The sequence below is a fragment of the Orbicella faveolata genome, unplaced genomic scaffold (assembly GCF_042242905.1).
Source record: "Orbicella faveolata isolate gen_17 unplaced genomic scaffold, um_ofav_v1 contig_46, whole genome shotgun sequence".
NCBI classification, from domain to species: domain Eukaryota; kingdom Metazoa; phylum Cnidaria; class Anthozoa; order Scleractinia; family Merulinidae; genus Orbicella; species Orbicella faveolata.
Window position 1 is genome coordinate 1,124,252 of NW_028301576.1, and position 25,248 is coordinate 1,149,499.

At 40.7% G+C, this 25,248-nt stretch overlaps 1 protein-coding gene across 1 annotated transcript; it reads left to right on the top strand.

The window, feature by feature from the left end:
- Positions 1 to 210: 210 nt before the first annotated feature.
- Positions 211 to 25,200, top strand: LOC110068001 (uncharacterized). Its single transcript, XM_020775359.2, has 17 exons — positions 211 to 517; positions 7,400 to 7,627; positions 7,890 to 7,975; positions 8,431 to 8,655; positions 10,469 to 10,783; positions 11,841 to 11,969; positions 13,493 to 13,576; positions 14,174 to 14,284; positions 14,471 to 14,524; positions 17,859 to 17,956; positions 18,820 to 18,932; positions 19,155 to 19,502; positions 19,738 to 19,892; positions 20,697 to 20,809; positions 21,251 to 21,375; positions 22,180 to 22,323; positions 22,972 to 25,200. The coding sequence occupies exons 1-17, from the start codon at positions 424 to 426 to the stop codon at positions 23,250 to 23,252; spliced, it is 2,703 nt and encodes a 900-aa protein (XP_020631018.2). The 5' UTR covers positions 211 to 423; the 3' UTR covers positions 23,253 to 25,200.
- The last annotated feature ends 48 nt before the right edge of the window (positions 25,201 to 25,248 follow it).

The following is a 25,248-nucleotide window of genomic DNA, read 5'->3' on the forward strand; positions in this document are numbered from 1 at the left end:
CCAGCGGAGACCATAAAAAGAAAAACAAGAAAGAAGGAAAACTGGACAATTCCTAGGCTCGATTTCCGCTGCTTTCTCGAGTCCAGTCTACGTTCCTCCTGCCGTGAGTTTGGGGGAGGAGCGCGGGCTCCTTTCCCGAACAGCGGCTGGTAATCGAGCCTAGACAATTCCCGGAAGTTAACTCGGCGTCTTATTGGCCAGTTGCAGTGACCCTGGGAGCGTGGTCTTGCATTTCTCGGAATTACGAAGCGCGACATCCTGTCTGGAGCAGCTGTTGTACTGAAACGCTTTACAGAGCGATTATTCGACTAACGGCAGTTACATAACTAGTGTAAGTGCTACAGTTATTAGTAGAACAATAATTGATAATTCTGAACGGATTTCTTGAGAAAGCGCCGTCGGTCTTTCGGACCACAGGACAAGATGGTGAATGAACAAAAACTCCGCCGAGCGATCATGTTTACAGCATGCTTCATTCTCGTTCGCTTGGGAGTTGGCAGTGGTGAGAAATGCGGAGGTAGGTTTTACCATGCCCTCAGTTTATTTCCTATAACATTTGTTGTTAATGTGAGGTGAGATATCATGTATTATTATCATCGAATTTGTAATGTTAGTGTGCTGGATGATTGTCTTCCTCTCTTGCATAAATTATTTTAGTCTGCTCAGTCCGTGAACCGTTAATACCACAGAACTGTAGTAAACAAAACACTCGCCTGCGGCTCATGTTTTCTACATTTCCCTCGTGTTCTCAAATGCCCGTTGTGTTTTATCACAGTGTAATACACGGCTTAGGCTTCTTTATTTGTTAATTAAAATGCAGGAAATTAAAACTCATTCGATAGCTCGAAACTAAACGACATTTTTCCGTGACATTCTGAAATCGAATCCATCAGCTGCGTCCTAATTAGACGAACCATCATAATACATATGTTTAGCGAGTCACGCAACGATATTTTTCAGCTAACTCTTGTGACATTTCCTAATCTTCTCCCCATTAATTCATGTCCCGAAAACATGCCCAGATGCATGCATGGCTCGTTGAATGAAAAAAACAAAAAACAAATCGTTTGACTATCTAAGAAGCAATAATTGCTGAAATTTAAAAGTAGCTCTTTTATTTCAGTGCAAGCTGTTTTTTATCCGAAGACAAATGTTTTGGCATTTTCAAACACAAACATTCAAATGGGTAGTCAAAGCAACATATCGAATGTATTATATATACGTAACTCGTATGCCCAAACTATGGAAAATGCTCCAGCTGGGTAGCATGAAGTCTTTTATGTTCGAGTTGTTTCTACCTTCGATTTATAATATTAAGGAAAATGTTTATGATTTTGTGAACGAGCTGTTTGTGCTATTTCATGCGTCTAAACTACGACCATCGGGAATCGTGAAGCTCCTAATTAAAATAAACAAGCCCTTCCTTTAATTTTGTTCACCTTCCGTTTTACGCTGTCTTTCACCTTGCTTTTTAAAGTTTTTTAGGGGGGGGGGGGCATACATTATCCCTTTGCTTGTAAATTCCAAAACAATAGCTCTGATATGATCGGACGCAGTCTTAACAGTGCGCTCAGGGAGCGTTATTTATTATTATTAGGGAGTTTAAGCAAATCGCTTCGGCTGGTGCTACTTCGGCTGCCGTGACTGAAAAGGTCTGGGGAAAGTACGTCTTGGTGGTTTGCCAAATTTTAAGTTTAGCAAGCAAAGCGAAATGCAAAGATGAAACAAACATCGGCTAAGGAGTCTAAAATCTCTCTTATTTAGTTTCTTACAGGCAAATGGCTTCGCTCAAAGGACGAGGGCCGTTATTCGCCTTCCTAGGAGGAACATGCAGATTATTTCTGAGCGAAAGCGAATGCCATACACTTTGTACTATAACAATTTGATGGATGAAATATATAATTTCAGAGACAAATATCTCAAAGAATATCGAGAGAAGAACACAAATATCAATACTCAAAAATAGCATCGTATAGTTATCCGGATACAAAACATCTTGACTAAACCCTAAAAGCAAACTTAACCGAAGAAAAAACAACCTGGTGCTCAACACGAATATTTCACTTGACTCACTTCGCCATTCCAACACCTTTGCCACAACTTATCGCAAATACAGGATACGGATTTACAAGCGTATGAGAGGCAACCTTGACACAATCTTTGACTTAAATTGAGTTTAAAGGATATAGTATCCAATGAATTCTTAAAATGCCGATGTCCTTTGAAAAGGGCCAGAGAAGCGAAATAAACCCGACGTTGTTTCCACTACGGCAAAACATCCCGACTCACGTAGTCAGGTTTCACGCTACGGCTGGATGCAACCGACGTACACGCGCAGTGTCTCATTCTGGGGAAAGTTTACTTCCGGCAGTCGTGTCAGCGCCAGCCGTAGCGATTTGCTTAAAGTCCCCATTATATGGCTTTGGCTTGTGGCCGATATAACGCGCGTTCTGATCGGCTAAGAGTGAGATCTGAGCGGTCATTATGCAGCCGTAATGCCCACGGGCCGATTACGGATGATGCAAATTTGGAAGAGCCCGGCTCTGGAAAATTCAAGCGCATTGAAATGATGAATGCCGATTATAAACAGAAAGAGAAAGTAAATTTAATTCCGAATAGCTAAAGCTTTAGAGATTTTTCCTTAATACAATTTATATAGAAGTCGTTTTTGTTTCGTTTCCTCAGAAACGAAACGGTATTGTTTTCACTTCAGGGGTGATCTATTTACATAGTGATTTGTAATATCCAATCAGAGTAAAGTTCGTAATTGTTAATGTAAATACGGCGGCAAAACTTCATCCAAAACTCAGTGCATCGCAACAAAATGTGTCATTTGCAACATTTCAGTGAAACTCTCGTTTCTCGGTATTATCTTACACAACAAAACTGCGAACTGGACTTGATAGTGATGGTGAAAAAGAAATATATTTTCGAAGTAGAGACACCGCCACACCACGCGATTTGTCCACCAAAGCGATATTTTGAGCCGATGGAAGCAGTTAGTTTTGTTTAGTTCAGCAAAGAAATGGTACTGTTTTCCGTTTCAGAGTGATTTATTGACATAGTGAGTATGAATGTTATCAGGGTACTGAAATGCTTGTAATTCACAAGGTAAACATGTTCATCAAGAATAACTTCTCGGAACTAAATTTTATTTCCTGACACGGAAAGAAAGGAAATTAAAATGTCATGCAGGTAGAAATAATTGGCGACTTAAATGTTCCTAAGTCTTACTGATACGATGTATTGTAGAGAAACGAAGATATCTGTTTCCGTGCTTGATTTAAATGTGATTAAGATCACAACTACGGCGACATAATTTTGGTCAATCAGAACACGTGTCAGGAACTGAACAATCCAGCCCCTTTTCTGTGGCTGTTTACGGGAAAAGAACACGCACTTGGTGCGTTTGGACGATACTACAGATACGATATATTGTGGAAGGTAACTAATTCATCATAGGGGCAGATTTTGATCACGTGCTAGGTAACCACTGCACGTAACGCAATCAACAAACAAACGCTATAATTTGTTATTTTTGGCAAGCTTCGTCCAAACACTTGATTATACCTAAAACTTACTCCTTGTTTACAAATCGTTATCAAAAATTTGGTCGGTGGATGGTTTGCCGGCCGTCTCTTGTCCGTGGGGCAAAGCTACTTGCCCGAAAGTAAAATGTAGTTGTCCCAGATGAGAGGACGGGTGTTTCTTTGAGCCCTGCACTAGCCATCAAACTTTCTGGAATATAAGTTTAAATGTTCAAATTTTCAGATTTCAGTACGTGTGTAATGTATGTGGCAAAACACTTGCACAAACAGCACAACAGAATATAACACTTCCTACGCGTTACTCTGCATGACTTGTGACGAGACAAAAGGGGTAACCCAAACAAGGAAACCAGGTCACGTGACATGTCGTAGAAGAGGCTTATCCTAACTAATCCTGCTCGGATCTTAGCTCAAATCCCGGCTCGAATCCTGGCTCGAATCCTGGCTCGAATCCTGGCTCGAATCCTGGCTCGAATCCTGACTCGAATCCTGGCTCGAATCCTTGCTCGAATTCTGGCTCGGATCCTGGATTGGATCCTGGCTCGGATCCTGGCTCGAAGTTTAGGTATCCTCTCATGAGCCATATAATGAACAACTTAATAACCTCGACCGTTCGGTCGTTACTGGAAAATCTCAAACCTCGGCCTACCGTATTGACCTCGCTATCGCTCGGTCACTACGGCAAGGCCTTAGTTTGAGATTTTCCCATAGCGACCTCACTCTCGATTATTAAGTAGTTATTAACGCCGAGGACAACGCTTAGTGAAAAATGAATTTATAGGGTGTGATCTGTTCAACCAAAATTTCAGGAAATTTCGGTCTAAAACTGAATGGATCGGCTCGGTCCAACCAGAAAAGTTTCGAAAAAGCCGGTCCACCTTTCGAGGTGGACCACTTTTCTCGGTTGGACCGGTACGATCGCAATGGACCGTTCCATTTGACCATTCCGATTCATTCTCAATCCCAGTACCTCGCTGTTCGGTACTTTCCATGTTCAACATGGAGGAAAACACTTATCATTGCAGCCTTTGTGGATTGTTAACAACGGATTTATCGGTGTTGTTCGTACATCCATGAACAGTAACAACAGTTACGTATATAGCTCTGTTACGCGGTGTATGTTTTAGCTGTTAAAAACGGTCTATTTCCCGAGAGAATTTCGCATGATCTTTTCGTTATTCGAAAAGTGGTGTTTGAAGATCTTTGAATTCAACCGGCAAATATCTGGGAACGGTCTACTCAAATAACTCGTTACAAGGGTTAAATTTCTACACATGAAACTGCTCGTATAATATCATTGATAAAGTCGAAGTCGCCATCTAACTCTAACACGAGCAGCAGAGATCCAAATCTGCCATTTTAAATGAGCGCGAAACTCTTTTGCGAGTGGAATGGAACGAGACCTTCAGGACCCGTCGCGATCCATTTACCCCCAATAAATTTTCGAACCTCAGCCCGGGAATTTTGGTTGAATGCATCGCGCCCATAATATTTAGCCTTTTAAAAGAACTGAGCTACTACGCGCTCTCTTATTGGTCACTCGGGGACTGGGAGAATACCCGAAAGTTATGCAAACCCGGAAAAAAAGCTCTATTGCTTAATTCGAATTTCGCCGGCAATAGGTCGCAATAGGCCTTTGGCAACAGATAGTCACTTGATGTGCTTAATGCATATTGTTATCAGAAATGGAAAGAACAACAAATAAGCTTGCCCTCCAGTCACGCTCCAGTCGATTTCTATACAGATCCTTGTCATTTTGGAAGTCTTCAAATTGCCAAAAAATATTTTCCTTTTGATTAAAAGAGTCTAAAATTTTCTATTCATTCTCTTATTTTACCCCACTTTCTATCTTCAGTAGTTACATACTGGCAGCTTCTTTTTGCAGTGATAAATAAACGGAAAAGGTTTCTTAAGGGCAAGGCTTCCTCGCTTCCATACAGAGCCTTCTTATTTTTGCAATAGAGTCGAACCTTTCCACAACGGCCACCTTGGGGACAGATGAAAGTGGCTGTTGTGAGGTGGCCGTTACGGGGAGGTGGGGGTGCAATATGGCACTTGGATTTTTTCGGGGATTTAACAAAATCAATATTCATCGATAAAACAGAAACCAAATACAGGAAACAGAGGCCAGCGCGTGTGGTATGGATCAAGAGAGGTTATTTTGGCAGTTGAGACGTGCTTTAGTGGCCGTTCCCGTCGTGGACAGGTTAAAATAAGAGTGAATGTATGAACCGGGACAAAAATGTGGCCGCTGTAGAGAAGTGACCGTTGGTGGAGGTTCGACTGTACTCGTCACTAAACCTCACACCTTACGTGGCATATGTCTGGAAATTGGTTTTCTGGCTAATTAAAACATGCTCTTTCCAGTTCTGAACTTCATTTAGCTGTAGCCAAAAGTTTAGAAATATCGGTCGTGCGACCAACTGTTGCAAAAGACCTATTGTCTAGATCAATTCAGTGCGTCTATCGATCGGTCTCAGAACTTGCTCGAACTAAATAAGTAATGCCAGCGTTCAATTCCAAATAAAAATACGAGAAATTTGAAAACGGTAAACATCAAATGTTTTCCGTCCACACTACACCGAAGAAATTTGAAAACGACGTTTTCACTCTGAGCACGCATCAAATGTTTTTTCCGTCCACACTAGGAAACAGATAAAATGTTACTGATCTGCGTCCACACTACGCCGAAATTTGAAAGCGCAGCAATCACCGGCGCAATTTCGTTCCCAGAGTCTTCGTGCCCCTTGACCAGCGGTCGGAAAACGAGAGCTCTGGGAGCAACCATTTTCAAATAACCGAATTTTGCCCGTCCGGTTTCACTACACAATCTGCATCTATGGCGTACGCCTGAAATGGTTGCTCCCAGAGCCCTCGTTTTCCGACCGCTGGTCAAGGGGAACGAAGACTCTGGGAGCGAGATTGTCACCGGCAGTAAAAGCTTGAGTGCACTCTTAAGCATACGCCAAATGAGGGTCTGATGATTCAGTTGTGTTTGAGGAAGACTCAGGCAGGGAAATCACGTGATTATCGTGACGTCATCGTTTTCAAAAAAAGCACATTTCTCGAAATGTTTTCCAACCACACTAAAACACAAGGCCGGTGTTCTTGAATCTCTCCGGTTTAAAGGGCGTTTTCGAAAAGCTCCGTTTGGAAATTTCTCCAGATTAGTGTGGACGGTAGGCCTGGTCATAAGTGGGTTGAATTTGTTCTCGGTTCTCGCCTTGCTCCAGGTTATTTTCCTACGAGTAAATCAGTTTTCGTTCCTCCTTGAAAACGAACAGTTCTAAATTCTAATTCCACTAGGGTGTATACTGAAGTACACTTAATCTAGCCGCTATCCGTTAAAAAAATGTAACATCCAGAGCAGTAGTTCGCTAGCCATCACCTTCACTGGATCGCGTAATTCTCAATAAAAAGCTCGTTATTTCTTCTTGCTTTCTCGCTTGATCTGAAATCACTCGCTGAGATGGCGAATACTCCACGCCATCCACATTTCAATAGCTAGTGATAATATAACAGTTAATTTATCACGATTACAATTTACCCTTAGTTTGCATTTGCGAACGGCATAGGTGCCATCATGCTGTATGCATTAGCTTAAAAGTTATAAATAGTAATAATTCAGTGCCAAAATATATTCAAATTTTATAGCAGACGTTTCGGGTGTAACCCTTCCTCAGTGCTAAGTTTAGTTTTTGCTTATCCCAATTGAGCAGGTCATTTGGCATGCGGGAGACCTAAAGATGGCTTCCGCGTTTACAGTATGGCGCCGTTTTATGCGGCAGAACTGCCTTAAAAGGAGACATAGATGTAACAGTTATTAAGTTATCCATCGCTTTGGTTTGCAGATGTTTTCACCAAACCCCCGTCGTCTTGTTGTCCTACAAAGTTCCTTCCCTCCTGCTGCCCACCTCCACTCACTAAACCGTGTAACTCATCGGCTACTATACGTCCTCTCAAACCCCAGTCTGGTGTTCGCGTAAAACCATTCTGTATGAAACCGGAGAATTCAACGGCTTGTGAAGCGGGATTTTACCTCAACAGTGAGACAAAACAAGTTGAGCCGTGTCCAGATGGTAAGGCTACTCTTCGGCTTTTGTTCCAATATTGTGAGTGAGAATTCGATGAGATTGTGGGAGGGGCGGTGACCTTATAGATAGTGCACAGGAGTGGGGATTGAGCGACTCCGGTTAAGCCTTGTACAGGACCATTGTGTTGTGTTCTTGGGAAGACGCTAATCGTATGGAATTTCTGTCTTGTTTTCCCTGTGTAATATTTTGTGGAAGGAGAAAAAATCTGGACATGTTGAAGAAATGTTAACTTTCACGCTGTTTGCAGGGTTTTACTGTGGCCAGGACCGAACCTGTATTATACCATGTCCGTTGGGAGCATACTGTGTCAAGGATAAACTGGTCGACTCCACAGTAAGTCATTTGACCAATCCTTGTTGTATTCCCTTAAAATGCCTACGAAGTAAAAAATAAGTGGCCCCACTAAAACAGTACAACATTCAATCAAAAATATCTCTAGAGTTATTCCAGTTCTTTAATATTAGTGTTCTTTAAACTTGGCACCTGAAATGTACATCATGACCGCCGTAGCAACGCGCTAGGAAATGGAATTTTTTTTCTAGGGAAGCCTTTGTGGTTTGGTAGCAGCAGGTGAAAGACCAGGTTATGTATTAACCAGGTTGTGTCTTAACTTGAAGGTAAATCAAGTACCCTAGTGTATGTGGAATGCTGGTGGTGCGAGCGTTTGTCCGTTGTGAAATTGTAGGTCGCGAGTGTGTCTATGTAGTAGCTAACTTCCTATATGTCAGCTTTCCAAATCACTAATGCAGTTTTAAAACATTGTTTTGAACTTTGACTATATCTTATAGAAAAACTCACCAGAATTATGTCGTGATAGTGGAAAATGCTGCAGTCCTTCCCAGTCCATCCCTCTGTTTGATACATCCCATTCGCCTGCAAAGTTCATATGTCCTGGAGCCAAGGAACCAGTCTCCTGTCCAAGAGGAAGTTATTGCGAGAAGGTCACCATCAAGAAGACGTGCCCTGGAGGACATTTCTGTCGGAATGGAACTGTAGAGCCGCAAAATTGCCCGGTAAACGATTCTCTTTGGTACCTCATTTTCTGCTCGGTCTACTTAATGATTACTTATGTCTTGAGAAAAACTGACACATGATTCGCCAATGATGGATACAATGGCCGTATTTAATTTGTACTCCGTATTTAATTTGTACTAGATCAACCTCTCTCTTGAATAAAGTGGGTCAAGACATTCACAGTGGAATCCCGATTTTGGAATCCTCGGTTTTTTGGGTCGTTTGAGACAATTTTGGCTCCGTTTGTAAACGAGCGGTTCCGAACGGAAAGTGTAAAGTCAACAAACTTCGCTGAACGGCAGCAGTAAGGCTAATAACTATAACGCTACTTAATAATAAATAGGTGAACGACATAAAGATCGTGTTCATGAAAAATTGTGACTTGTATATATCAATAAGCGTTCTCCAAAAGCAATCTTGTATTGCTATCCAAATGCGTTTTGTTGTCCATTGTTGAGAACGTAGAAATTTACGTAAAAAACCGAAACAATTCCTCTAGAAGAGAACGCCAATTCAATAAGCGATACATTTGGTTGAGCTAGCGATATTTCCATACCGTAGACGAGAAAGTCCATTTTATACTTGCCCGCAGTGTTCCGTAGCGCAGATTTGGTTTTCTTGTATTCAGGAAGATCTTTGATTCAGACTTTCTTGCAACTCGAAGGAGGATATCATTGCTTCTAAGCCATTATCTCTTCTTTACAGTACCATCGGGCGAGTCTTCTTGATGCTTATAGCTTACCATTTCGAACTCTTTAAAGAATTTTATTGTCTAGTGGAAAACCACGACACATGACGCCATGTTTGTTTTGGATACTGCGATCAAAAAAGTACATTCTTTTACCCCCACAGAATGTGCAAATGGCAAAGCTCTATAAATACCAAAAAGATAACAAATTTCTGTTACGGTTTTTTAGTATGCTGTCATGTTGTGTCCAACAGACAAAAACATTGACGTCTTAGGGCCAGATTTTCGATCAGGAACTAGCATTTCGCTTACTTGACGTTCCTTTCCCAATATTCTAATCCCAATAGTTCTCCGTCCTACGGACTTTACGCTCGAGTTTTCCAACCACCTATTTTGTCTGACCAATTAACATTCCCCTAGTTGATTCGAAAACTCGGAATTCCATTGTATACGGACTTATCACCTCTAGCGTAAAGGCGTGTGGTGTTAAAACGGGAAGATGTCTGATTGAACTGCGAAAAAAATGACACAATTTTCTCGTTAAATAGAGGTTAGCTACTGGTCTACTTGTCTCTGAAGAGACTGGTCATTTGAGACTCTTAAAATACTAGCCTGAAGAGTTTGAGTCGTCGAAGCTGTAGAAGTTTAGTGGTTGCACAAACCGTTGGTGATCATCAGCAATCACTGTTCTACTATTATGACCAGAAGCATTTGTTCAGTGGTGTATAAATAGCGATGATGAACATTCCCCGAAACATTGTTGAGTGGAAACTCTTTACGTTCCTATTTGGCAGTAAATTGCAGTTTGATCAACTTCTTTAGAGCGACCCAAAAACGAAGATAAATCCTTAATTTTAGCGCGCGAATGGATCGAAAGTACGTATTAATCTATGAGCAGAGTTTTATTAGAGCTCTTATATATAATAAATACTTTATTGAGCTAGTGGTCCGTTTTTGCGAATATAAGTCGCGTTCTTTTTTCGCAATCTTTTGGACCTCGCCTGTTGTTCGGTCCATAAACTTGCACCAAGAACTCGACCAATATTTCCTCAATGTGGAACTCACGTTAGTTCAATGACATAATTTCATGTATTAATATGCAATGTACCGCTGTTATTTTTCAGTTTCTTTCTATATGCAAGAAGGGTTCTTCAGCTCCAGAGAGTGCCGTGGCTGGCATCGTGTTAATCTTAGTAATTCTGGGGCTGATGTTGTTGCTTATGTACTGTTTTAACCACGAGGAACGACTCACGCTTCTGTTTCAACGTCATGTGGTACAGCGATGTCATGAGATTAAGAAACCAAAATTCAAAATTCAAGACAAATTAAAGCGCATGGCTTCGTTTTTAACTATGGTGGAAAAATATCGAGAAGGAGCGTCGCCTAAGAAGCAAACCATTACCATCCGCTTTGAAAATCTCAGCCTCGTTCTCAAGAAGGTAAAATTCTGCTGGCAGCAGTGGGGAAGCTAAGGTCCCTAGTTCCAAGAATGTAAGGGTCTCTAAGTCCTAGGACGTTAGGGTCCCCAGATCGTAAGAAGTGAGGGTCGCTTGGTCCTAAGACGTTAGGGTCCCGAGGTCCCAGGAAGTTAGGGTCCCTAGGTCCTTGGAAGTGATGGTCCCCAAGTCCTAGGAAGTTAAGGTCCCTAGGACATTGGAAGTTAGGGTCCCTACATGAATGTTTACTCCGGATCTTTGCTATCAAGGGAGATATCTTATTTACGTTAATTGTTTTGGGTCTTGAAAAGTGCTGACATAATATTTAGATTTTACGTTGTAGCGGTGTGTTACGTCTAATTTACGCACTACGATTTGTGTGCTGTATTAACTCGCTCATTCGAGCAAGCCAAGTTACACGCGACAATTGTCGATTAGATGTATTTGCTTGCATGAAAATCGGACAGATTTGTAAATCTTTTGGTTTTCAACAGAATGATCAGTATTTATCTGAGTTTTATTCACGTGCACCTTTTTTGGTCAAATTTGGGTAAATCGGCCCAACAAGTCGTAGTACACACTACGATAGGGACCTTAAGCAAACCACGACGGCAATGGCAACGAGAACGCCACCAAACAAAAGATTTAATGAGTAGAACAATGGCTGTACACGTGCGTTATAATTCTTGGTACATTTCTTAGCCGTCCCCTGCAAAACAAGAACGTGAAACGACCAAGTTCTAGATCTACGTATTTTGGAGAATGCAAACGGCAGCGGTTAATTTGTCGTATTTTAATTTGGAATTCAACGCTGGCATTACACATTTAGCTTGAGTAAGTTCTGAGACAGATAAGTGCACCGAACAAATCTATACAACTGCGAAATTCGAAGATAAAATATAAAACTAAATTTTACTGGACGTGGTCCCCGGCGCCGCCGTCGTCATTGCTTAAAGTCCCTATCTTTTTTCTTTAGCCTTTAGGTTACAACTTTACAAGTTGTTCGCACACTAATACGGACCTATCCTTTAGTGGCCTTATGTGTAATTATATTCGACAGACAAAGAAGGATGTTCTTCAAGGCGTCACGGGTCAGTTGCTTCCTGGGGAAGTAACCGCTGTCATGGGTCCCTCGGGATCCGGGAAAACGACCTTACTTAACACGCTGTGTGGAAAGGCATATTATGGGGTAAGATCGACGATGGTTGTATGGTGTTGTTCGTTTTCTTTATTGTATTGATTTTGTGTCGAAGACCAGTCGCCATGAGGTATTCTTATTTAAACTTGAAATTTTTCAAACGGAAACCCAGTTTTGAAACACAAGACTCCTTCCCATACCAATCTTTTCTGTTACTTTCTCTCCCCTCGCCCGGAAACCCTCTAGTAATAGAACCAAAATATCGGGATTTGTCAGTGGCGAGCAGATCAAAACCTTGCATTGATCTGCGCGGAAGCAGAATATGATTGTTTGCAAAAACGGGCTGTGCGAGCTATTACCAGTGGCGGATCCATACATTGAGCTAAGAGGGGCCCCCGGTTTTGTTTTACTTGCCCTGCTGGCTTTTCTTCCTTCTGTTATTTCTTCTTCTTTTACCCAAAATAAGGGAAGGGGGGGGGGGGGGGGGCGGATCCCCCGGGCCCCTCCCCTAGATCCGCCACTGAATTCAGATTATAGAGCACATGCTGCTCCTTTATTCTCCAAATTAAGAATTTTAGGCATTTATCAAATAAACACGTTTCAAATAGCTAAATTTATGTACTGTTATCATAACAACCTGTTGCCTCCCTTGTTTTTCAACTTGTTTTTTACAAACAGTCAAATTCATGGCTATAGCACCAGAACAGCCAATAATTATCGCGTGCATCACTGCCGGACTAATCGGAAAAAAAATTCACAATTCTTTACCGAGGTCCGAAGATCTGGAATTCCCTTCCTGTTACAAGCACTTCTTTGTCAAGTTTTCCCAATTTTAAGAAAAAACTGCTAGAGTTTTTAATAAAATAATTACTTAACTGGCAAAGCCGCACCTTGTAGCACTATCTATGTAACCGTATTTTTACGTACGAGGTGGCCTCAATTAAAAGCCTGATGGTTTCTGGAGGTCACTTCGCCATACATTGAAACATATATAAATAATTACTATATTGGGTAAAAAGGCAAATAAACAGAAATAAAAAAATAATAATGATTTACAGCAAAACACATTTAGACCGTACTACGCATGACCAGATCGTTATTTGTAGGCAGTTATGTCCAGGTCACGTGGTGGGCTCTCGGCGAATGACAATGACGACAAAAATGCATCGAATGATAATAGAGCTTATGATTTGAATTCTTTGGACTGTATTTTCAAACAATTTATTTTGCCAGCTGTTGAGTTCGGGCCATTTACATTGAGGAGAAAGTGCTGCCTTTGTAATGACATCTGTAAATTGTTAGACTTTCTAGTCTTCTCGGATAAGGACGATAAACCGTAGGCCCCGTCTCACAACTCTTCATAATTAATTCTGTGAGACGTCATGAACCCACGCACTGATCGAAAAGAGTAGGAGACGTAGTTCCCGGTGTGGTGGTCTATCTCTCATCTGATGGTTAAATGCTCGGAGATATTAGCTGCATAAGCTACTCTGAAATCCGAAGGTAAATAAAGTAATGTATGTATGTATGTATGTATGTATGTAGGAGAAGTAATGCTATTTCCTTGTTCTCAGAAACGTGGTGGTCGTCTTTACATTAACGACAAAGAAGTCAACGACTTGGGTGTTTATAGAAACATTACTGGATTTGTCCCACAGGTTTGTGCTTTGTTCTATGACTGCTATTTTAACTGCCCTAGTATAGCTATAAAGTTACTGTTGCAAGAAGGTTGTGGAAGTGAGTTATTCGGAGAAAATGTAAGTGAAATGTTGGTTGTTTTTTGTGACACGCGATCTGCTTATTGCTTGAACTGAGCTGCGGTGGGAGGAACAAAGTTCCATTCTTCTTTCTAATAATGATAATAAAAAACAAATGAAATAAGTTGTCATTTGGTTCAAAAAACATAAAGCGATGATCGCATTCACTTAAAAGTCTTCTTGGGTCGTTAGATATGGGCAGCAAGAGAACGTTTATTTCCTACCAAGTGGGCAAATTACTTTTTAAAATAAATTTGCAGTTTGGTATAAGACTGAGGAAGAGCTTTAAACAGAATTCGCCACAATATCACCGACTCAATTTGGGGTTTTGAGTGAAATACACCACAAGAACGTACAGTGTATTGAAGTCTGTATCACGTTTGTCTAATCGATCCCTGACCCAGATTTCGGGCACGACACACAATAACCAGAAGCAATGCGGTCTATAAGCTCACTTTATTGCCTTTTGGTCACCAAACTGGTCAATTTACTCTCCAGGAAGATGTGATGCACAGATCGCTAACGGTAAATGAAGTGTTAATTTATCAAGCAAATCTCAGGCTCCCGTCCACGATTTCAAATGAAGAAAAGAGGAGACGAATTCAGGAGGTAACAATATAGATAAAGCTTTTGACGGTGTTTAATGTGCATGTGAGTACTTAGTTAGGACGCTGTTCAGTCCTGAATGATGGTACACAAGCAGTCTTTGTTATACGCTGATTATGGCACTGTGCCAAATAGTGCATTATTGGCAATTTTTCATTTTCAACAAATACACTTTCTTCCCTTTAACAGGTTTTACAGCTTCTCGATCTCAAAGGCGTCAAGAATACAAAGATCGGTGATGAGGTATTCTGTAGTGAAAAGCGCTTTAAGGGCATCTTATTATAGCGCGTAATGGTAGCACCTCAGTTCCCTGGCACGTTTTAGGACTGCGCAGCGCGCTTGTTTAACAGCTTGCCTAAGGACATTAAAAACACCACTGACACTGAGGGACTCCTGCGGAAATCTAAAAGCCTTTATTTTTCCTCTGCGAAAGCCGAATTTGAGTAACTCTGAGACTTGTTTTCCTTTTCTTTATTCAAGTTTGTAAATATTTTTAATATAGCTGGATTCAATTTCTTTATTACTGTATGCAGGTCTTAGCATAGAAGAGCCACGCTTAGTGAAATGCTAATAAACCGTAATTATTATTATTATTATTATTATTATTATTATTATTATAATAATAATATATACAGGCAAAAACTAACGATAGACAAATCCGACGTTTCGGCGACATCTTGACGCCATTGTCAAGGGAAACTAATTAAATATGCGATTTCAAGAGTAACTAAGAGTTATAAGTTAGACGAAGACTTTAGCGCGAACTGAGTCTGATTGTACATTTAAACACGGTCGTAATTGTTTAATGAGTAACATCTCATTAATGAGACAATCAAACTTGTTGTGGCATTTTTTCAACACGCTAAAACAATTGCGAAGGTCATCCGGAATCCTGCCGGCGTGTCTATTATCATAGTGATTGCGTACTGACGAGGTCTTGCTTCTATGTCCATCAACGCGTACGAACAGATGGCCACGGGTGTAACCGACATAACCAGCATCGCACTGGTCACACTTGAAGTTATACACAACGCATTGTTGATTAATGAGCTGAGGCTTAGGTTCGCTTGTCGGAACTCCTGGGCAATCTTGCGGCTCGTAAACACCGGTTGAACACTAGTCTGCAGCTTCACACTGAGATCTTTTAACTGTGTCTTCACGATATTAGCAGACTCCTGGTCCGAGTAGTGTTTTCTGTCGTAGATCTGGACCGTAATGAGGGCTGGTCAGCGACCTTTAAATTTAGGAAGGTTTTGACAGTGGAGTCAACAAGGTGCTTGGGATATTTCAGTTTAGAGAAAACAGACTTCAGTCGTTCGCACTCCTCAGTGAAGTAGGACCATGACGAAGACAGGCGATGTGCGCGATCGAGCATAGTTGTCAATAGTCCGCGCTTGTACCTATTATCGACATGACTGTGGTAATGGAGAAGCAGACCACTGTTTGTTGGCTTCACGAATACTTTAGTTTCAATACGAGGCGCTCTGTTTAGGAGTTGAGTACCGAGAAAGGGAAGCATTCCATCATTTTCGACCTCCATAGTGAACTTGATGGTGTGGTAAGCGTGGTTGAGGGTGTTAAGAAAGTCCCTAGCTGTAGACAAATCAGGTATCACAGTGAGTGTGTCGTCAACATCTAATTTCTCTTCAATAGACGACATGAATACGTTGGCTAGCAAGGGCCCAAGGGGGGACCCCATCGCTACTCCGTCGATCTGTTCATACAGGGATCCATTAAATTGGAAAAGCTGCCCCTTGGTGGCCACACCCAAAAGATCAATAAGGTCCGGCTTTGAAATGTTCAAATCATACTCGGAATTAGACCAGTTGTTTCTAAAGGCTCTGTCTGCGAGAATCGTAATGGTTTCATCCAAAGGTACATTCGTGAACAAGGAGGACACATCATAGGACACCAGCAAGTCACCAGGTGGTCGAAAATGATGAAATGCTTCCCTTTCTTGGTACTCAACTCCTAAACAGAGCGCCTCGTATTGAAACTAAAATATTCGTGAAGCCAACAAACAGTGGTCTGCTTCTCCATTACCACAGTCATGTCGATAATAGGTACAAGGGCGGACTATTGACAACTATGCTCGATCGCGCACATCGCCTGTCTTCGTCATGGTCCTGCTTCACTGAGGAGTGCGAACGACTGAAGTCTGTTTTCTCTAAACTGAAATATCCCAAGCACCTTGTTGACTCCACTGTCAAAACCTTCCTAAATTTAAAGGTCGCTGACCAGCCCTCATTACGGTCCAGATCTACGACAGAAAACACTACTCGGGTTGTCATACCCTTTAAAGACCAGGAGTCTGCTAATATCGTGAAGACACAGTTAAAAGATCTCAGTGTGAAGCTGCAGACTAGTGTTCAACCGGTGTTTACGAGCCGCAAGATTGCCCAGGAGTTCCGACAAGCGAACCTAAGCCTCAGCTCATTAATCAACAATGCGTTGTGTATAACTTCAAGTGTGACCAGTGCGATGCTGGTTATGTCGGTTACACCTGTGGCCATCTGTTCGTACGCGTTGATGGACATAGAAGCAAGACCTCGTCAGTACGCAATCACCATGATAATAGACACGCCGGCAGGATTCCGGATGACCTTCGCAATTGTTTTAGCGTGTTGAAAAAATGCCACAACAAGTTTGATTGTCTCATTAATGAGATGTTACTCATTAAACAATTACGACCGTGTTTAAATGTACAATCAGACTCAGTTCGCGCTAAAGTCTTCGTCTAACTTATGCAAATTAGTAACTCTGAACTCTTAGTTACTCTTGAAATCGCATATTTAATCAGTTTCCCTTGACAATGGCGCCAAGATGTCGCCGAAACGTTGGATTTGTCTATCGTCAGTTTTTGCCTGTAAATGTTTATCTAAATCATTGTTGATTATTATTATTATTATTATTATTATTATTATTATTAGTATTAGTATTATTTTTTATTTTTTATTTTTTTTAGTACTAATTCGAACTTCCATGGTGTTCTCGTGGTCACCTGGGCTTGCGTTCATCTCGTTGTCTTTTTGCTCTCACCTCATGTTCCATCTACGTTTAAATCCACAACAGTGATGCCGTTTATTTATTTGCTATGGCATGGGCATTGTATATGTATTGCGCGGGGCAGATTATATTACGTTTTATACCATGCCTTAGAAAATACAGCCGATCAATTTAGAGGAAAGCCGTTGTATAACCGACGGTATTACATCTAACCATGGTGCTCTGCACTGATTCGGTTGGCCACTGTATTTTCTACGGCATGGTTTAAAATAGTTATGCGGCACTTGCTCGTGGTCTACCACGGGATATCCCACTTGTCAATTGTATTTTCTTGGTATGTGCGCTGGCCTAATTACGGCTCATGTGTGTACCGTTAAAATGCAAGTGACTCGTGGGATATTCCATGGTATGCCACGAGAAAGCATTGCATAACTATTTTATTTTTTTGTGATTTCTTAATAGAGATACTTATCACTATGTATATATATCTGATGTGCACGTTGGATAACCATATGCATAAAGGTTATTGTCGGTTTTTAGCTTATCTTGAAAGGTTATTTCCTGTTACTAGGAATCAAGAGGTATTTCTGGAGGTCAAAGGAAGAGGGTTAACATTGGCATGGAACTGGTGACTGATCCAACATTACTCTTTCTTGATGAGCCCACAAGGTACAGCGCCATAAATGTTATTGATTATTAATACGGAACGAGAAGAGTTAGGTCTCAGAGTCTGCAACTAAAACTAGGAAGATATGGTAAACAAATAGTCAAAGATTCCGCACTTCTATATTGTTTGACAAATAGATTCTATATTGCCGTGCTTCTGTAATAGATCACAGATGACGTCAAAATGTGCTAAGAGCGAAAAAGTGCCACACGAGCCTCTTACCACATTTTGACGACGTCTTCTGTGATCTGTTACTGAACAGACGCACGGCAACATGGAATTCGGTTGTTTTATATAACAAAGAAACCAGAAAGAATATGTCAATGACGTCATCTGTACGTCTGTCTTCCAATAGATCATAGGTGAAAACCAATGAAAATGCGAGAATAATTATTATAGTAATAATAATTATATTCTCTCAATCATATTACCAAGAAAGTAACATAAATTAGAGCAACTGCTTTGATTCGCATTTGTTTAGCTCTCCAATACATTAAAAACTTTGTTCTAATCAATCTAGACAAACTGGTTACCAATATGTAACATTTGTCTTATTCGCGTTTCCTGTGCTTTGAGTCTGTCGCATGTTTTTGCTTGCAGCTTTGATTGGCGCTGATCTTGCTTGCTAAAATTAGGATCCAATTAGCTTTATGCGAATGATTTTATTTCGTTTAACTTCAACAACAGTCCTTGGAAAACAAGTCTGTAACTCATAAATTCGTTCTGGTCGATACAGCGTATAGATCTTTGATGTCGGTGACTTACGATCTTCGGAACTCCGGAATTGAGATGTTCCGTGCTTGACTGAGCTTACATATGGGATGTTATAGTGTTAGAGAGCGTTATTTACTGTTTTTTTCGTTAGTGGTCTGGACAGCACGTCGAGTTTGATGGTTGTAGATGCTTTGAAGGCGGTCGCAGAAGAGAGAAAGTTGACAATTGTTTGCGTCATTCATCAGCCAAGATACGAAATATTCAGTGAGTATTTTTGATTTCAAGAACATTTTAGACATCAGTCAAGGAAATATGTCTACGGCTACATATTTCATTTAAATAAGTTTCAATCTGCTCTCAAGCCGTAATTAAACTGGCAATATTTCATATGGTTTAGGAAACCTGGTTATTTTAGCTGGCTGTTTACTTGTATTATTTTGTTACGTCAACATTTTGTTTGTTTGTTTATTTTTGCATGGTTTCCAGGTAAATTCCACAAAGTTCTTTTCCTTGCCCCTGGCGGCAAAACCGTTTTTCAAGGAACGGTACCTGGAGCAGAAAACTATTTTGAACGCTTTGGCTTTGATAAGCCCGATAAAGTAAACCCAGCAGACTTCTACATGGACATGATTGGTGGAATGTTTGACAGCAAGGAATCTGAGTCTACCTCTTTACCCGAGCAGTGGGAGCAGTACGCGTCCCAAAATAGCGCGGGTGCGGAAAGAGTTGAGAATGTTACTGGAGCTCCAGATAGCCCAGTTACGAGGCAAGCTGATGTGACGTTGGAACTTTCGTTTAACCCTTCAGCTGACATTTTGATTAAAGAAAACCAAGGTATTACGCAGTAGTAACAACATACTGGTTATAAAAAATCATTAGTTCAGTTAGGTTTTAATAATGATAATGATAATGCTTACACGATGTATACCGGAAAGAATGGTCGATTTTCTGACCCATGTATTAGATCCCTGTGGTAGATTGGCCTTGGAAGTAAATCACATTGATTTCACTGTCAGTGTCAGTCTCTCTTAGCAAGAAAGCACGGTTACTGTTTCTTTCCTTTTCCTAGATCAGCAAGACCGAGCGATGCCCAATTTCCTGATCCAGTTCTTCACTTTCCTTCGCCGTGAAATTCGTCTTCAGTTCCGCTTGTCCCGTTCTCTTCTTCTGGATCAGTTCCTGGTGTTACTTGCTGGGGGTACCCTGGGGGCTCTGAGAAAAGAGGTTAGCCTACTGTATATGAAGCCTAAAATTACCTCTCCTACAGCTACAGATGAGTACAAACGAAGCATTGAATACCAGTGCCTGCTTCTTTTTTAATACTGGTTGAATTGATTCTTAGTGTACAGTTACGACGTCTTTAAAACTGCAAACTTACAGAGATTAGGAGAAGAAAATATTCGTCATGAATATATGTGAACTATGAACCTTTCAATTTCACCAATATCGATGTCATGGGAAGGGTAAAGAGATCAACCAATACCGTCGCTTGCATCTAAGCGTGAACACGTGACGCCGAAACATGCTCTAATTGGGTCTCAAACGTTGCATGATTGGTCATCAAACATTTGAAGTTTAGCAGACCGTGACGCGAACTTTCGCGCTCGGAAAGACTCTGAAAGTCTTGCTCCCGCCAATTTTTCATGGTTATTCTACAAGTAAAACCACTTTTGCGAAAGGCGTATGGATATTGACACAGGTCATGGTCCATTTCTCTGAAGAAGTCTTCAATGTCCAATCTTTCTGCCATTTCGTGTGCTGAACTTTGTGCTAACATCAAATGTTTGATGACCAATCATGCCACGTTTGACACCCAATCAGAGCATGTTTCGGCGTCACGTGTTCACACTTAGATGCAAGCGACGTAGTGGCCTCTCAAGGCTCATAGATGTGACGGAAAGTACCTCTTTACACTGACGCATGCGCGTTTCGTGGCTGTGCCTCTTATATTCCCGCACAAGTCATCATTATTTTTGAAAAATAAAAAGCAAACAATTTTTGTTTGTGTCACTTTGTTTTCGTCATCAGGCTCCACTCGACGAGTTTTTCACGCTTGTCACTCTCAGCTCTCTAGCAATTGGTTTGACCGCCATGTTATCATCGCTGAGGTGTTTTGGAAGCAATCGGGCTACATTCTGGCGGTAAGTTAGACTCTCTGCTTTTGTTAACCAGTACAAACTATTACTGAGATCATTATTGTACTTGGACCCACAGTGCCAGTCAGCGGTTTATCTTATGCTCCATCTCACCCACATACGTCATGAAAGCGCCAACATATGAATTTTTTCGCACATCGCTATTGAACAATTAACTCCTAAGTATTTTCCGATAACGCTGTCGCCTTTGGCAAATCATCATTTTATCCCTTTTATTCAACAGACGTTTCTCAGTTTGCTCATGTAAAATTTTAAGTGGACGAAAAGATTTTTTGTTGCAATAAAATAATGATTTTTTTTCTCTAATTGTAATGCTTTAATTATTTATCTTGGGACTCATTTTGACTTGATCATGAACTACGATAGGACTGTATTGTCTTATTTCTGGCATAAAATGAATCTAAAATATTCCATGGGCCTTTCCAGGGAAGCAGCCTCTGGTGTCAACAGAGTCAGCTACTTCGTGGCTGTCAACGTCGCTCAGATTCCCATAATCCTTATCACTCCCCTCGTCTACCTGAGCCTGTTGTACCCACTGGTCTCACCAAGAGGTATGTACAAATACATGCATGCAGACCTTGTTATTGTGCACGCGGCTAACAATGGGGCAGTCCAGTCAAAAATGAGACGGCAACTTGTCTGAGCTGCTGCTTGTCGTTATCAGGGGAAGTCAGTTACTTAGCAATATTATTATACATTGAACTCACTATCTCTTTTCTGCTTGGCCGAAAGCGTACTGTGACTTTTTGAAATCAGCGCCTGTTACGTCATCTAGCTGCAGATTATACAATAATCATGTCAAGGACCCTCAAGGTCACGGGTAATCGTGTATGACCGCGGTGCATAATTTCTAAGGGTAATCATGTGAAGTTCGCACGCTTTATGTTGCTTGCCGTCAGTGAAGAAGCAAAAACATGACTTCCATTATTTTTTCGTTCAATGTATAATTCGGCTTCCGCTGATAACCCCTACCTCGATCTTCATTATTCTGGATATCACAAAAACCTCATCTAATAATTGTTTGCAGCACGTCATTAAACTTTGGATAATGTTTTTGAGCTCGTAAGCTTATTGTTGTATGGTGCACAGCGGAAGAAAAATAATATTTCAAACTGAAAATGAGTATTGTCTTACAGCTATTTTCTGGTCATCTTTCTCGGTAACATCGTGATTTAAGACTAGTTGCATGCATGATAAATTTTTCGCGGGCAACTGTCAAAAAGTTGTCGTGCCACAGATAGACTCTATTCTTGTGAATTAGTAGCTAACGGCATGAGATCTGTGTAACGCAAAAGAATCGCTAGTTCCACGCATTCTTAGCACGCATTCATGTAATTCAACGCAATCTCTTTCAGGTTATTTTCGATTTCATTATGCCGCCACGCTCGGAGCTCAGTTTGCCTGCACCGGAGTGGGATACTGTATATCCGCCATCTTCAACCCTAAGAACTCTCAAATGGCGTCCGTCACCTTCGCGCTGATTTGTTCTCTTGTGTCAGGTAAGCAAAGATGAGGAACATAATGAAATTGGAAGGGGAAGGGAGGGTGGGAAAGGGACGGAAGAAGGAAGGGAGAGGGATGGACAATGAAAATGGCTATTAAATTAAATTGCTGGAATATTTTTTTTAGATTCTGGGGGGGAGGAACAAAAGGAGAGAAGAAAGAAGGATAGTGTCTTAATATTTAATCCACCCGTGTATGGCTGGATTTAAACGGAAGTAATTCACCACAATTCTGCGTTCAATTAAGTCGACGAAACTACGAAAGACTTTTTAAAGGAATTGCTGTTTTTAGTGGAATTAATAACAAGAGAGACCCTCCTCGAGCGCGGGAAGAACTGAGCTGGCAAAACGACGTCTGTTTACTTAAAAGGGCTCAGTCACTGTATTTTGGGTTATTTTGGCCACGCACATAATTAGCTTTTAAATTGAAGGAAAACTGAAAATAGTGGTTAACTAAGATAGAAAAACGCCAAAGAGATGATAATAGTCCGGCATAAAGGAACAAGGATGGCTAAGGATGGAGAAGATTAACACGGATTGCAAATGACGAAGTTGAAAAATTAAGGCTACACTTTTCAAGATGCGGAGAGCGTAACGTAGCTCGTTTAAACTCATTTCTGTTTCGTTATGAACACATTTTTGCAGGCAGTTCTCCTACGCTGTGTAAAATGGACGGCTACTCATTTTTTGGGCCGTTGCTGTACAATCTATCCTACTGTCGCTGGTATTTGGAAGCGTTGTTCGAAAAAGAAGCTCTTCGTTACCCAGACGTCCTAGCGCTATATGTCCACCGGCTGTCCACAAGGAATGGATACACGTTGGATAATTACAGCACATGCGTGGGAGTTTTGTTTGCCATGGGGTTGGTCTACCGCGGGCTAGCGTTGCTGTTTATGTTATTTACAAATAGGGGGAAGCAGCAGTGAATAAAATTTACTAAGCGTGCTTTGGTGTGGTTTAACTTATAGCTGAGAGCTGGCCACGTTTTTAACTGTTAGCTGAGATATGTAGTATTCTATACTGACTGCTGTTATAGTTAAGAAGAAGGGTGTCAATGGGGTATAGCTCAAGTCAGTAAACAGCTTAGAAAAGGCCATTTAGTCAGTAAACTGTTAGGAGAAATGGATTTAGTCAGTAAACAGCAAAAAAGTAGATTAGTTAATTTTGTATGTTTTTATGACTTTAATGAACTGTAGATGATATCCGTTTGCAAAATAAATAATGATTGATGATTGTTTTTAGAATTATTGAAAATGAAATTTGAAAATTGAGTATTTTGTTCTCTGTATTACGCCACTCGGAACTTTGGTAAAAATTTGTATATCAGTAATGGCTGCCATGTTTGCAAAGAAGCGAAGGGAGAAGCCTGGAATCGGTAACTAAAACTGCAGGCAGAGGCAGTGCTCAGGCTCGGAATGTGTTACGAAATAAGACTGAATCAGGGCCAAACTCCAACAGGACAGACAACCGTGTCAGACGAGGTCCACAAGTGTCAGACGAGGTCAAAGTAAAGGAAAATTTACATTTGTATCTCAAAAATGTTGTTATTTGGCCGCCAGTACCGCATACGCTAAAAGTCGATCATCTTTGATATGTTAGTCAGTTCATATTTTGTTGTTTATACGGTTACGATAGCCAAAGAAAAAGAGAAAATAAATAAAATAATAATCAGATACGCTAAACAGTTAACCCTATTATATTTTTCGTTTGGCGACCTCAACAATCTGTACTGTTGAGGTCGCTTTAATGTAAGCCCTGAATTTCGGCTCATCCTCGGTGTAAAAACCTCACAACTGACATCACGATAAAAGTTATTTCACTTTTATCGTGACGTCAGCTGTGAGGTTTTTACACCGAGGATGAACCTAAACTTCTTTCAAGGCTGACAGAAAGAAAAGCCTGTTAGTTACAAAATAACTAGGGATTGTCCTAAAACACACCACATACATATTTATATAGATTGCAGGTGTTTTAAAAAGTTGTAGATTGTTGCCTCAAGACGCTATACTTTGTAATTAGTTTTTACTTAAGGAGGATAATAGTAGTTTCGAAAGTTTAAGGTGGCAGACAGAATTGATTGTAAACTTTGTAAAACGTTGCATCTTAAAAGCCTCATCACAACTCCCTAATACAAATGAGCGTAACCGAGTTCTGTTTTGAGTTGTAAGCGCTTGAAGCTAAAATTAGGGGTGTTTCATGAGGTTGTGCTGTGGCTATGGTAAACTATCGTGCCATAAAGTTGAATATTATTGGTTCACAAATGGCTGGGCATATGTGTGATATTAATATTGTAGTAGTATTGTAGTGATCGCTCCGTGTATTGTATTTTATTATTATTATTTTATTATCACTTGATAAACAGTGGTAGTGTTTATTTAGCCGTCAGACTATAGCTTTTGGAAAAGTGTAGGAAACTGTTGCTAGTCAATTTAGCAAAGAAGAACATCCCCTTGGTTATCGGTCATTAGTATAAATCTACTAGCGTTCTATCACGAATGCCGTTCTCTGATTGGCTACGCTACTCACTATCTATTCTGCTGTAGATAGTGAGTAGCATAGCAGCGTGCGCTAGGGGCCTCTTTGTGTTTTCGAAGTGTCTTTAAAGAGAATTTAGATTAAATTTTTGAAAGACAAGCAGATTTATACTAAAACAATTAGATTCGCTCTCGATTTCTATGCTTGATAGTTGAAGCTATCACGCGATATATGGAAATCTCGAGCTCATAATCTAATTGTTTAGTAGATTATATATTTCACGCACATGTGTGTTGGTATTGTTTCATAATATAGATACCACATAGGGAGGATAAAGGTTGCACAATCAAAATCTTGACTGTAGATAATAATATGCAAATAAACTCGTTATAATAATAACAGTCTCAAGTCTTTCATGGTTGTTTGTAGATATGGGATTACTCTTCT

Coding starts and splice junctions, on each gene's coding strand:
- LOC110068001 (XM_020775359.2), top strand. CDS start 424: ATGGTGAATGAACAAAAACTCCGCCGAGCGATCATGTTTACAGCATGC. Junction 18,933..19,154: donor GCCAAGATACGAAATATTCA/GTGAGTATTTTT, acceptor CATGGTTTCCAG/GTAAATTCCACAAAGTTCTT. Junction 21,376..22,179: donor CCCACTGGTCTCACCAAGAG/GTATGTACAAAT, acceptor AATCTCTTTCAG/GTTATTTTCGATTTCATTAT.